The sequence below is a fragment of the Copadichromis virginalis genome, linkage group LG7 (assembly GCF_057382275.1).
Source record: "Copadichromis virginalis isolate Kocher_CV1m ecotype Utaka linkage group LG7, C_Virginalis_male_GT1.1, whole genome shotgun sequence".
NCBI lineage: Eukaryota > Metazoa > Chordata > Actinopteri > Cichliformes > Cichlidae > Copadichromis > Copadichromis virginalis.
Window position 1 is genome coordinate 8,732,593 of NC_140624.1, and position 13,692 is coordinate 8,746,284.

Below are 13,692 nucleotides of genomic sequence, written 5' to 3' on the forward strand. Positions count from 1 at the left end.
CTTGATGGATAAATAGAGCTGCAGGCCAAAAGAAACAGACGTGCAGGGGAAATGTTCATTTAACATATCAAAATGTTTATTACATTTATTAAAGATCCTTATGATAGCTAAAAAAAAAAAACAAAAACAATCAAAAACTATCAGGCGTACCGACATCATCAACCGTAGTGCCTCCAATTAAGTAGAGGTTCAGTTTGTGTTCCTATGTGAGTGTTAACTTAAAAATTTCTCATGCTGTACTTGTAATAGAAGAATAAAGTGGTCACTGATCAAACAAAAATTAGAAAGCAGGAGTTACTTAGATGGAGATTTGTAGATTTATATTAAAACAACATTAAGAGTGAAATCCTGCTTCCGCTTTCAGAATTTAAGCCAGAAATGTCTCTTTCTTAATTTGGAGTCATTGCATGAATTTTTGTAATATTAAAATGAAACATGCACCACTTATGAATAGTTGCTAATACTGGCACACTCTAGCTTCCATTTTTGGATGCTTATCAGTCATTAAAATGCATTAATGAGCAATAAAGTGTTGTGTACTAAGTAATATTTACTATGCAGTATGTAATTATTGGTGTTGATGTTTTCTTGCAACAGGGTAACTGGTCTCTGAAGAGATTCAAAATGGACCGTCAGGGAGTCACCCAGGTCCTGTCTCGTCTCTCCTACATTTCAGCTCTCGGCATGATGACCAGGATCTCCTCCCAGTTTGAGAAGACGAGGAAAGTCAGCGGACCGCGCTCCCTGCAGCCGTCACAGTGGGGAATGCTGTGTCCATCTGACACCCCTGAGGGCGAGGTGAGTGTGCTGCGGCAGCCACACCTGATGGCCCAGGAGGTTTCTCAAAGGCTAATATGCTGTGGCACATGTACTGCTATATATAGGAATCATGGTCAGCAATTTCTTTCTCACTTTAATGAGTTATTCTCATGTTATAACACTCCCTGTGATGGTTAGACAATGATCTACCTCTAAATGGGGATTGGAGGGGAGGTTACTGACACTGAGACTCTTAGAAAAACTCTTGTCTCTGTGTTTTTATGTATTTCCACAAGGATAATATTGGATTATATATGTGTATCTGTAGGCCTGTGGTCTGGTGAAGAACTTGGCTCTGATGACGCACATCACCACCGACATGGAGGACGGTCCCATCATCAAGCTGGCCTTCAACCTCGGGGTGGAAGATGTGAACCTGTTGTGTGGAGAGGAGCTCTCCTACCCGAGCGTGTTTCTCGTCTTCCTCAATGGTAAACCTCCTCCTCCGCAGTGGAGCATAATTAATAAATAAACACAGAGAGAATTAACACCGGAGGCTTTTGCTTTAGATCGTTTGAAAAGAAAGTCTTAATCCTCCCTGTTTTGAATGTGTTGCTTATGAACATGAAGGGAAAAATATTCTGTTTAGTTTACAGAAGGTAATTTTGCATTTCACTGTGAGGCTGATAATTCATTCATTTCACGACAGCAGTAGGTATTATTCTTGAGTCAAAACTTGGCCCCTTAATTACTGTATATGTTTGTCTCGCCACTGATAACTGTCAAATTATATTAGCTGCCATACCATTTAATTAGTTGGTAGCAGCAGGTGTCAAAGCCCTTCAGATTGTGTTCAGTGCAAATGTGTCCTCACACAGAGGCAGAGCACAGTGTCTCCTCTGTTCTCCAGTCATTTGTCTGTGAGACTTGATATGAACACACCCCTACAGGCAGTTAGAGCTCCGTTTCTTCCAGAGTAAGCTGCGGTGTCTTACAAATGCCGCCTTCACTCCTTCTTTGCATTTAAAGTTTGAATTTTAACCAAAATCAGCTGATGAATAATTTGTCGTGGCTTTTTTGTGTAAAAATCCCATAAATGTCCTGTTTTAGCCTCTTAGATGTCAAATGTGTCCATGTTTCTTGTTTTATATAATGGAGCTTCAGACAGGTGTTTATTGTACTGTGGCCATTGTTATATGGTTTACTATTCTTTGGCATTTTACTGATAATTTGACTAACTGAGAAAACAACTGGTAAATTATTGGATAAGCAAAATCCATGTGTTTATTAATGTGAACTCTAAATGTTAAACAAATGTGATGCAGCAGGTTAAACAGCTTCACACACAAACAACCAAGCAGTGATGCAATCAAGAACAATCCTACTGTCCCTAATGTGAACTGCAATATCTGTCAAAACTATGTCAAAAGATGTTGTTATTGAACAGTCTCTAATGCATAAACTACATTTAACAGTGCACTCTTTTTAGCGGGTTTACATCCAGCAAACATCTCTGCTGTGAGGGCAAAACCTTCACTCATCACAGCCACACACCTACAGACGCTACCTGGCTCGTCAGAGAGTGAAATGTAGCTCCTCAATGATGCTGGCAACTTTTCTGTCTCTACGCTGTGACAATAGTGTTGTATGCATTGTGATCCATCAGATGTTTTCAACATTGACAAACGTGCTACAAGTGACTGTGACATGAATTTGAAATAATGAAGTGAAAAAGTCACATAAAATAATCAAAGGAAGATCAATATAATGTGTTCTTCTTATCAAAGTGTTTTGTAACATCAATAAATTAAAAAAATTGGTCTTAGCCTGTTTTGGCGTGCTGTATCACAATTGCGTAACAATTGTTTGGTTGCTCTTAAAGATTACTGAATACGCAAAGTCAGAATGTGTTTAGCTCAGCACATCAGTCTTCTAACCCAAAAATATGTTTAATATTTAATGTCTATCCTCTTTATCTGTATCATGTCCACAGGTAACATCCTCGGTGTGATCCGAGACCATCAGAAGCTGATCAACACTTTCAGGTTGATGCGCAGGGCGGGTTTCATCAATGAGTTTGTGTCCATTTCCACAAACCTGAGCGACCGCTGCGTCTACATCTCATCTGATGGAGGACGACTCTGCAGGTGCGGAAGTTTAGAAAAAATAGCATAATGTGGAAATAAATGTTTGCTGAAGATCGTTACACACCAGTGTGTTTGCTTAGCGTAACATTGAGTTCTTTAGTTGTAAGAATGTTTTTCACACAGCTTTGTTTTGTTGTGTTTCCCTCTGCAGACCATACATCATCGTAAAGAAGGGAGTTCCAATGGTGAAAAACAAGCACATCGAAGACCTGTCTCAGGGCTACAGGTGAGGGTAGGAGTGCAGAGAGTGACTGCTGTTATTAAAGAAGCAGCTCTTTAAGTTACTGTTTTGTTTTTTAAACTCGCCACTTTGGCTTATTTGCTAACTTAATAAACATCAATTATACAACTGCTTGAAAAACAAAAGCCACTGGTTAGTATCGTGCATATTTGTGAAATTATGAGTGTATCCTCACACCACAATCACACCATACAGGCACTTCCCAAACAGTAGATTTTTATTAATAGTTTCTGTACTTTGCTTCAGAACTTTTGAGGATTTCCTACATGAAGGCCTGGTGGAGTATCTGGATGTCAACGAGGAGAACGACTGTCAGATCGCCCTTTATGAATACATGATTAACAAGTCAGTGGCACATGATAAGCTGATTTCAGTAAAATGAAAAGATCATTCAGGTTTATGTCAAGTAAGTTATACCTGTTTTTTTGGGTTTTTTTTAAACCTCTCTAGAGACACAACACACTTGGAGATCGAGCCCTTCACACTGCTCGGGGTGTGTGCCGGCCTCATTCCCTACCCCCACCACAACCAGTCACCCAGGAACACATACCAGTGTGCTATGGGCAAGCAGGCAATGGGTAAGAGTGGGCTGAGCAGCTAGCACACAGGTCATCAAACTGCAAGGATCTCGAATCCTTTCTCAAACATCCTCCCCACAGCTGCATGTGCACACACAAACACGGCCTCTTACAGTAATTTAATCTTACATGAACACATGAACAGTGTTCCTAAGCCTCCTAAATCTGCCGGTTCAGAGTTTGCACTTTTATTTGCACAAGTTAAAATCATACAAAAGGGCATTAGAATAACAAATGGTATAGATACAAGCAGCCTGCTGGTTCGTCTCCCCCAAAACTCCACTCCTGCACCACTTCTTGTCAGAATGCATTTGTATGTGTGATTAAGTGTCTCATGTGTGTGTGTGAGTGTGTGAGCATGAACATCAAACATGGGGAGCTTGCGTAGGTTTTCTTTTGTGCTGTGTGTGCAGAGGCCCTTTCCCTGCCAGTCACCCAGAGTGTCATTAGCAATTCATTGTGTCTGCTCTGGCTGTGCTCGGGGGGTCAGTGTGCTCAGCTGCAAAAGACCACTGAGTGTGCACCCGGAGCTCCTTGGTAACCAGAACTTCCCCAAACGGCCCTGCTAACATTCATAAGGACTGCGGTCGCCCCCACCCCTCCACTTTACCTTCATCCGTTCCTTCCTCCCCGCCCTCCCAGTCTTTACAAAAACACTGACTGGAACTATATTTGGCCCAATATTCTCTGCCTTGTCTATTTTGTATGGACGGCTCTCATACATGTGCAAATCTGGCTGTGTGGCCCGGCCCTGTTATCACACGCAGTTTAATTGTGAAGCAGTATCATCTGACAAGTGTCAAAACCACACGGAGGCCAGACTTTAGGCCATAATATAAGAGAGGTCTAATCAGGAGGAAGTAACATCTATAATCCTCTAAAAATGGATTTATTGACAATTTTATATATTTTCTTATAGATGCCCTAAATCACTAGATTACAGACACACAGTGAGTTACATATAAGTTTTTATTAAAAATTCAGTTCTTTTTTTTTAAATTCGTGATTCTTCTCTCCAGGGACTATCGGCTACAACCAGAGAAACCGCATCGACACCCTGATGTACCTGCTGGCCTATCCTCAAAGGCCGATGGTCAAAACAAAAACCATTGAGCTGATTGATTTTGAGAAGCTGCCGGCTGGTCAGAACGCCACCGTGGCTGTGATGAGCTACAGTGGCTATGATATTGAGGACGCTCTGGTCCTCAACAAAGCCTCACTGGACAGAGGTATGAGATCTGTCCAACTTAAAGAATTGCATAGTCGTTTTTAAGCAACAAAATACCAGAATAGGAGGTAGAAAATCTAATGTAACAGTAAATGTGTCTCCAAACAGGATTTGGACGGTGCCTTGTCTACAAAAATACAAAATGCATACTGCGGCGTTACACCAATCAGACTTTCGACAAGGTGATGGGCCCCATGTTGGATGCTGCAACACGAAAACCCATCTGGAGGCACAGCATCCTGGATGCTGATGGTATCTGCTCCCCTGGTGAGTACCAGCAGGACTGGAGCAAATCCAGCATGGTTCGCTGCTCCTTAACAGCCTCTTCTGTGGCATTCATTTTATGAGCATTATCTGTGTCATTAATAGTGGTCAGGAGTTTGAGTGAAACATCAGTAAAAACAGAGAGAAGTGAAGCCTATTTTGCAATATTTACACACACACCACTTCTTACATATCTCCATAGTTTTTCATCGATTGGAACAGTTAGAAATGTGTTATCAATATTATTAGTATGAAGAAGAAGAAAATAGGATCATACAGTACAAGTGTGGATTAATCAGGCATCTCACGTATGCCTGATTACAAGCCAGTCCATTTCATGCATGCACAGTAGCGCAGGAAAATAGTTGCTCACACACTCGCTGTGGCCATTATTGAGCTCTTCACTGTGAGTGAACACACAGTTCCCAGAGTAAATCCTGGTGGAACCACCACAAAATCGTTTTTTACAACAAACCAAATCTGGCACCTAAATCACCCTCACCAAGCTCAATATGGACATTTTAAAGGAGTTAACAAAGAGAAAGTGCCTAAAGCTGAAGCTGTCCAGAGCTTATAGCCGGCCTGCAGCCATGAGATGCATTGTAAGCCTCGGTATGAGCAAAGTATCAAAGCAGTTACAAAAAAAATTGTAGAGACGAGTGAAAAGAAACGAAGGTCCTGTTGTCTGGTGACATTATAAACATGCTGAAAAATGATGTAAGTAACTGACGTTTGTTTTGTAATGTAAATCTGTTGCATCTGCTTTTGTTTCGTTATTATGTAAAGGTGGGTGTACAGAAACTTATTTTCAATTAATCATTTGTACCTCATGTGGCAGACCCCTTTAAAAGCATCCTGTGACTTACTGCTTTTATTATGAAAATAATATTTAAGATTCAAAAAGTTGATTTTTGTTTGTATATCCTGTATTAGCAACAGAGCCCAACTTATATAAAGCTCCTATTTGCTGATATATTAATTTTCATTTGTCAGGCAATAAATTAACAGTAAAGAAGAAACAGAAAAAAACACCCTTCAACCATGTTATCGGTGTTGACTTTGCATAGTTTGTCCACTAGAGGGCACTCTGCTACTTCCCTGTTGGCAACATGCTACAAACAAAACAGCCAGTTGATCTGAGCAGAGTCAGATGGATAATGAATAAGTAAAACAAACTTATTTTTAAACCTGCATTGTAACATTATGTTGGTAAGGACACATAAGTTACTGCACATAACAAGTATGAGTATTGCTATCTGATTTTTAAGTCTGCAAATTTCAGTATCAATTCCAGTATTGGTCGGGCTCTAGCGTGCGGATCGCTTCTCAGTCGGATCCACTCCTCGTTCATCATATTTAGTTTTTAAAAAAATAGCGCAGGAGACCACAAACCTTGGGGGGGGCATGGACATCAAAGAGCTTGTTTCTATCTTTCATATACAGTTTATGGTTTTAGTAGCGATTCAAAGTCATCACCAGAACAGTAGAGACATTTTTGAAGAAAGCAGATGTAAACAAAGCTAGCAAAAACAAAACAGGTAACAAGCAATTTAAAACTGTGTTAAATACAGTTTTAAATTGAGAGCCCACATGTGAGAGCCCACATGTGTGAGCTCAAATAAGTCTGAAAACAAACTTATTTGTTTTCGTTCTTTTGCTTTTGGTCAAAGATTTGACGTTAGCACAAGTTAAAGAGAACTTAATGGCCTTTAGTCTATGTAGGCCAGTCTGTCTAAGACTCTTTGATGTGTTTTGTGTGCTTCAGGTGAGAGAGTGGAGAACAAGCAGGTGCTGGTGAACAAATCTATGCCGACTGTCACGCAGACACCACTGGAGGGCAGTACCCAGCCAGGCCAGCCCCAGTACAGAGACGTGCCCATCAGGTGAGTCAGCTCCCAGCACCACGCCCACACACATCACTGTGGAACTATTTTTTTCAGCTCTTACATCTATGTAGAGGGAAAAACGGGACTCAGTTTGAATTCTCTTGTTTTCAGTTATAAGGGGTCAACGGACTCGTACATTGAAAAGGTCTTGATCTCGTCCAATGCTGAAGACGCCTTCCTCATCAAGATCCTCCTGAGGCAGACCAGGAGACCTGAAATAGGCGACAAATTCAGCAGTCGACACGGACAGAAAGGTGCCGACCCCATGACAGCCACAATGCCTGCTCTGTGAGACCAGAGCCTAAAGATTTTGAGCTCAAAGCTGGAAGGAGAGTACAGAGGGTTAGGGTTTTCAACCTGTTGCGAGAGATTTGTAAATGCCTGGACAAAAAGAGGAAAATCTTTCACTGTGCTTGAGCATTTGTTGAGTCAAGTCCCACTAGCTGCTGTTCTGTCACTGCCCCCCTGTTCTCATCTTTCAAGAGCCTTTTCAATTAATTGGCTCTTTGTCCTGTGCCAGACTATGCAAATTTATTACACCCCAGCAGTATTCTGGTGCTACTGGGGGGAAAAAAGTGTTTATAGCCTCTATTGTTTTGCAGCGCCTCCCCTATAGAGGGCTAGTATGATGTTTTAATCAAAAAGCTAACTGGCGCCATGCATAATTTACTCTCTTCATTAACATGGTGGGCACTGGGCGGTCAGCTCGGGATGGGACAATGTCTTCTGTCTCAGATAGTGACAAGGAGAGAGGTCAGTGTGGGGTTAGCTGGAGGAGTTTTGGATGGAGACACCCAGATGTGCAGCTGATGTGGAGCTAGTTTTAATCACAATTGCCTCAAAGAGGAAAAGTAAACCTTTTTATCTACATTTTTGCTTCACTGTGGTCATCTCTCTGTAAAAACAACCATTTATTTCTTCTCTGATGAGTAATTTGAAAGGAACAAACCCATTATTTCTTCATCAATATATAAAAGTGTTTAATTAGAAGTGAATTTGGCTGCAGTGATGGATCTCCCAGCTTCTCATGACTACTCTCATAAGTCCTGGTCAGCAGAGCAGAATAAGTTAATTATTTACCGGTCACACACACATACACAGCTGTGTAGGTGGGGGAGGCGGCGGACGGGCTGTTAGTAGTAGGGGCCTATTGTGTGAGCCGCCACTGTGGAGCTGTATGAGCTGTGATGGAGGGCTCTGGACCCTTGCTGTTGTCTTGCCTTTCTCTGCTGATTTCATGCCTCTTTTATCATTTACTTTCACACAAAACAAACAACACCCAAGGATGTCTGCTGTTGGTAGTGTCTCTGTGGTGCTTTCCACCGTTTTCCAACTTCATTCTTCCTCCTCTCACTCCTCTTTTGGAGTACTTTTAACCTGATAATCAGCCTTTTTCTTAATGCCTTTTCTCTCTTTATGCTTTCTTCTGGCCCTGCCTTACCCGCCTTTTCTCTTTTCTTTTCACCTTCTTCCTGCCGTTGGATGACTTTCCTGTTAATCGCCGTACTTGTTCCTAGTCAACATCCTGTTGCAACATCCTGTAAGGCATCAGCAGTCAGCTGCGTCGCTGACTGGTCGGCTAATAGTGAATTTTTCCCACGTGCACTGATTCGTTTTCTCCTCTCGAGTTGATCCCCTCCACTTCCTCTGACTTGAACTGAAAATCATGGGTGTGTAATCCCAGTCTCCCTGTCCAGCTAAGCACCTTTCTCCACTTCCTGCTCTCCTTCACTTCACTCCTTTTTCCTTTTTTTCTTCGTTTTTTCATTTGCAAATGGACCTACAATCTGTTTACCATGGCCAAGGAAGAGTGCTTCGGCCCCTCAGTAAACATTTGCACTCACACTTAAACTCCTGGCTACCAGGGGTGCTTGTCCCCCCACATCATGCGAGTCAAAAGAGGTCCCTGTCTGTCCACATGAGTATGGAAATGTCATGCTCTGCCAGTGGTCCACACAGAGCCCCCACAGCACAAACACTATTAAGTTTGCTGAACTGGTGCTTGCAGTTAAGTCAGAAAGTCAGATTTTTTTGTCCTTAAAACCAGATTAAAACTGCAGCCTACTTTTAAAACTTATCACTTTTATTTAACATTTTCTATTCAAAATATTATAAAAAGCCTATTACACATTCTGTGCAGCCAAAGTGATGTGTTAACACTAGGGATGGGTACCGGTGTCGGTTCTGACATAAACGGTAGTAACCAGACCGAAAAGCAGCGCACATTTCGGTGCTTTATTTCGGTGCTTTTTTTCCCTGAGCTGTGATACACTTCTAGCCAATCATTTTACGTTTCCGAGGATAGTAGGCGGGTCCAGGTACGTGCGTTCTTTTAGAGCAGAGCTACAGATTAAAAATGCCCAAGGTGAAGCGGTCAAAAGTCTGGCTGTACTTCACAGCAAAAGATGCAAACTCAGCAGCCTGCAACAAGTGCTTTAAGGTGATACTGTGATACTGTCAAAGGAGGTAACACCTCAAATCCGATGAAACACCTGGCGACGCATAGCGTTTTTTTTTTTTTTTTTTTTTAAAAGCCCAGAAATGCGCCGTATTTGATAGCTTGCTGTGAGACCTCACACCGAGCGCATCTACTGCGGGTGTGGTGCCTGTTATCGGACCCGGATTTAGCAACACCCCCAAAAACCCGAAGAATAGAGTCCTGGCCCCTAGCCCTGCCAGTGTAGCAGAAATGATGAGGATGATGATGCAGCAGCAGCCGTTCTTCTCTGCATGAGTAGCTTAATGTTGTTCGTGTGTAATTTACGTTGAGTAGGCTAACCACGTTATTACATTAATGCATGTAAGGTGAACTAGCAAACATCATCATAGCTACATGCGGCTGTCTTCTTGTTTGATGGCAGATACTCCCTTCACCCTGGCCAAAAAGGCTAAAATGACCAAAGAAAAAGTGGAAAACAGTTAAACATGAGAGGTTTTTGGACAAAGTTTGTGTTTTTTCCATTGTTTAAGCACTGCTTCCATCCAAGAGTGATACCATATATGCCCCATAGCTGCAGAAAAGGCTAACATTGTTATCTTTTTACAAAATCCAGCTGAACATGAGAGGTTTTTGGACCAATTTTGTGTTCTCCATTCTTTAAGCACCGGTTTGAGCACCGTTTAAGCACCAGCACCGTTTCAAAAGTACCGATTTGGCACCGGTATCGGATAAAACCTAAACGATACCCATCCCTAGTTAACACTGCTGTAAAGTTAAAGTACAGCCTCGGATCCTCACATGTGGGAAGCTGATTGGTTTTCTCTTTGCCATATGTGTGCATTAATGTTTTTTGTGTGTGTGTTTGTGTGTTTCAGGTGTTTGTGGCCTCATCGTCCCACAGGAGGACATGCCGTTCTGTGACACAGGGATCTGTCCAGATATCATCATGAACCCTCATGGATATCCCTCCAGAATGACGGTGCGACACTTCACAGCTGTGGAAACTCAAATTCTGCAACATTTTTCTCTGTTGATTCATATGCCAAGTATTTTTTGCATTTTTTCCATTGTTTTGTTCAGAAATAAACCAAAGGGGAAGAAATTTAAAAAATTAAACAGTAAACAACCATAATGTCAAAAAACGGTGTGAAATATAATCTGCAGATAACGAAACGTTTGCTAAACAGTTGATTAAACGATTATTTTCTCAAAAGTTTTAAAAGACCCCAAAGGCAAAAAAGTGATACCTTTAAACATCTTGGAAGATCCAATCATTAATGATCAACCCATTCGCTGGAGCTAGAACTTATAATATATTATTCATGGTATTTTTAGGGCTATTAATTCATCACTGGCTTTGTCATTTCTGCTCCGATGTTGTAACATTTGTCAGGGAGGTTAAGTTTTCTTTTCTCTTGGTGAAAAGCTGGTTATTTGCCGTCTAATTTGAGGACGTGCTTCTGGTTTTTATTTGTGGGTTGTTGTTTTTTTTTGTTTTTGTTCTTTTTGCTACGACTGGAGTCTGAGTCACGTAGGATGCTGTGGCTGTCGCTCTTTATAGGTTTGTGCCGGCTCTCCTGAGACAAAACCCTCATTATCCCCACTCCTCTTCTCTCTGGGTTATCATTGGCTTCCAGAGCACACGTCCATTGACGCCGTTAAGCAGCAATCTCACTGTTCACAAACAGATATTTGTTGCTGCGGAGACAGCTGCCAGTGAGGCCACCGCCTGTAGCGGTGTGTGTGGAAGTTTTATAAAACGTGGCCAGTACATGTGAACTGTAGGATGGTGATGAATGTGAATGACATGAGACTTGGCTCTGTTTCATACACTGTAAAAACCTGAATGATCTTTACTGCTGCTCACTCTGGTTTCCATGGAAAAGGCTCAGAAATGCTTGGCTCCAGAGGATGTTTCTGTGGCCTGGGAGTGATATGAGAGTAGGTGTTTCCCTTTGTGTGTCGGGGTCAGGGGTCCTCTGAGTGCGATCTTAGTGGAATTGTTGAACTCAGCCATCCTTGGACTGCTGTCACCAACCCTGAGGAGTACATGTGTAATCTAATCTCACCCTTAATATACACATTTAGTGCCAGGAGAGGATGTAAAGCACAAAAAGATTTGTGTAATGAACAGAGCTGCTGTTCTTTTCCTGAACTTCGTCAGGTGGGAAAGTTGATTGAACTCTTGGCTGGGAAGGCGGGGGTCCTGGATGGGCGCTTCCACTATGGCACAGCCTTCGGAGGCAGCAAGGTGAAGGATGTGTGTGAGGATCTCATCCGTTATGGATACAACTACCAGGGCAAAGACTACGTCACTTCAGGCATCACTGGGTAATTAATAGAGGATGTTTTAGGTTAATAGCCACACACAACACAATGCTGCTACACAAGTGTTTGCATTGCTACTCATGACTGTTTACAAGTCTTATTTCTCTTAATGCTGTGAAAAATTTCTCAGAGTGATGTTAACATTTTCTCACCACAATATTAGTTCTTAACTCATTCACTGCCAGGGTTTTTGAGCATTTTTACTCATTTTTGAAGAGCCACAGAAAACTGTGTGTTATGATCATATAAATGCTGAACCTACCAAAATGAAGAACAGACTCTCTTCTTTCATCCAAAAAAAAAAGCTTGTTTCTACCATTTTCCATTCTTTAGTAATCAGCTGTAGAAGAGAGGTGGGTTCCACCAAAAATGCCTGTTTTGACCAAAAAAAGGGAGAAAACGAGCTTTTTGTGAAAAATACATTTCAAGCAGTCTGATATTCACTGACAAGCTGCCCGAGGTTGTATTCTAGCCCCTCCCATTGGAAAACGTAATTGACGTCTATAGACGTCAATGGCAGTGAATGAGTTAAACAGTAGCTTGAATGTTTTCATTATGCAGAAATTGCATATTGGCATAGTGGCCTCGTTAGTGCCTGTCCATCCGGCACCAGCTGTGTATAAACAGTACATTTAATTTCTGTGTAAAATCTGCCGTCTGAAGGCAAGGATCACGTGTACAAATCTTTCATTGTTAGTATTTCTTTATTCAAATTTATGGACCAGCAGTCCAAAAAGAAGGCAGATTTTTGTTGGAATCATCTCATGCTCTGCTTATCCACTATTTTATTACAAAAAATGATAGATTTTATATGCTTATGTAATGTATGTGTTAGCCTGATGTGCACACAATTCCTGACCCCTGCTTTTCCCTCAGAGAACCTCTGGAGGCTTATATCTACTTTGGACCTGTGTATTACCAGAAACTGAAGCACATGGTTCTTGACAAGATGCACGCCAGAGCCCGAGGCCCCAGAGCCGTTCTCACCAGGTAGTTTCTCATCTGTGGTGACGTTGAGATTCGATTAGTGCCTATAAGTGTTGAATTAAATTCTCCGTATCCAACTGTCCTGATAACAGGCAGCCCACGGAGGGTCGCTCCAGAGATGGAGGTCTGCGTTTGGGTGAGATGGAACGTGACTGTCTGATCGGCTACGGAGCGAGCATGTTGCTCCTGGAGCGCCTCATGATTTCCAGCGACGCTTTCGAGGTGGACGTGTGTGGGCAGTGCGGGCTGTTGGGATACTCTGGGTGGTAAGCTGTTTCTGCTGGTGAAACATGTTAGGGGGCATCACAAGATCTGGTGCACATTGATACGAACTGAAAGAAGGGGAAATATTTAAGTTTACACAGTGACTAAAAAAGCTTGGTAGCTGTGTAATCCGGGTGGTCCATAAACGTCTGTTCTGTTTCCGTGTTTCAGGTGTCATTACTGTAAGTCGTCCTGCCACGTCTCCTCCCTGCGTATCCCCTACGCCTGCAAACTCCTCTTCCAGGAGCTGCAGTCCATGAATATCATCCCTCGACTCAAGCTGTCGCGCTACAACGAGTGAGCAGGACAGAGACGGGACGTGTGAGTCACAGGTTTAGAGCAAGAGTTATAAGTTGATTTGTGAATGTTTGATCGAGCGACAAACAAGCAGAAAGAAGCTGAAACAGGACTATTTTTGTTGTTGTTTAAAATCTGAAAACTTTTTTCCTGTTTCTTTTTTTTAATGTTTCTTTTTTCTCTGTTTGTGTACATAATAAATAAGTTGATGTTTTTTCTTTAACTTTGACTTCTTTCATTACAAATATCAAAAGGTTGCCCTTTGAGGGCAAA

At 41.9% G+C, this 13,692-nt stretch overlaps 1 protein-coding gene across 2 annotated transcripts in view; it reads left to right on the top strand.

Moving 5' to 3' along the window:
* polr3b (polymerase (RNA) III (DNA directed) polypeptide B) overlaps window positions 1-13,642 on the top strand; it is a 28,766-nt gene extending 15,124 nt beyond the window's left edge. For both annotated transcript variants that reach the window (XM_085461515.1, XM_085461516.1), the window contains exons 14-28: window positions 598-798; window positions 1,088-1,250; window positions 2,753-2,906; window positions 3,058-3,132; window positions 3,394-3,492; window positions 3,598-3,725; window positions 4,745-4,954; window positions 5,062-5,220; window positions 6,983-7,100; window positions 7,215-7,357; window positions 10,419-10,522; window positions 11,708-11,874; window positions 12,748-12,861; window positions 12,951-13,124; window positions 13,294-13,642. In XM_085461515.1, coding sequence (XP_085317641.1) covers window positions 598-798; window positions 1,088-1,250; window positions 2,753-2,906; window positions 3,058-3,132; window positions 3,394-3,492; window positions 3,598-3,725; window positions 4,745-4,954; window positions 5,062-5,220; window positions 6,983-7,100; window positions 7,215-7,357; window positions 10,419-10,522; window positions 11,708-11,874; window positions 12,748-12,861; window positions 12,951-13,124; window positions 13,294-13,423 — 2,139 coding nt within the window. In that variant the 3' untranslated portion in view covers window positions 13,424-13,642. The remainder of the gene's footprint in view (window positions 1-597; window positions 799-1,087; window positions 1,251-2,752; window positions 2,907-3,057; window positions 3,133-3,393; window positions 3,493-3,597; window positions 3,726-4,744; window positions 4,955-5,061; window positions 5,221-6,982; window positions 7,101-7,214; window positions 7,358-10,418; window positions 10,523-11,707; window positions 11,875-12,747; window positions 12,862-12,950; window positions 13,125-13,293) is intronic.
* The last annotated feature ends 50 nt before the right edge of the window (window positions 13,643-13,692 follow it).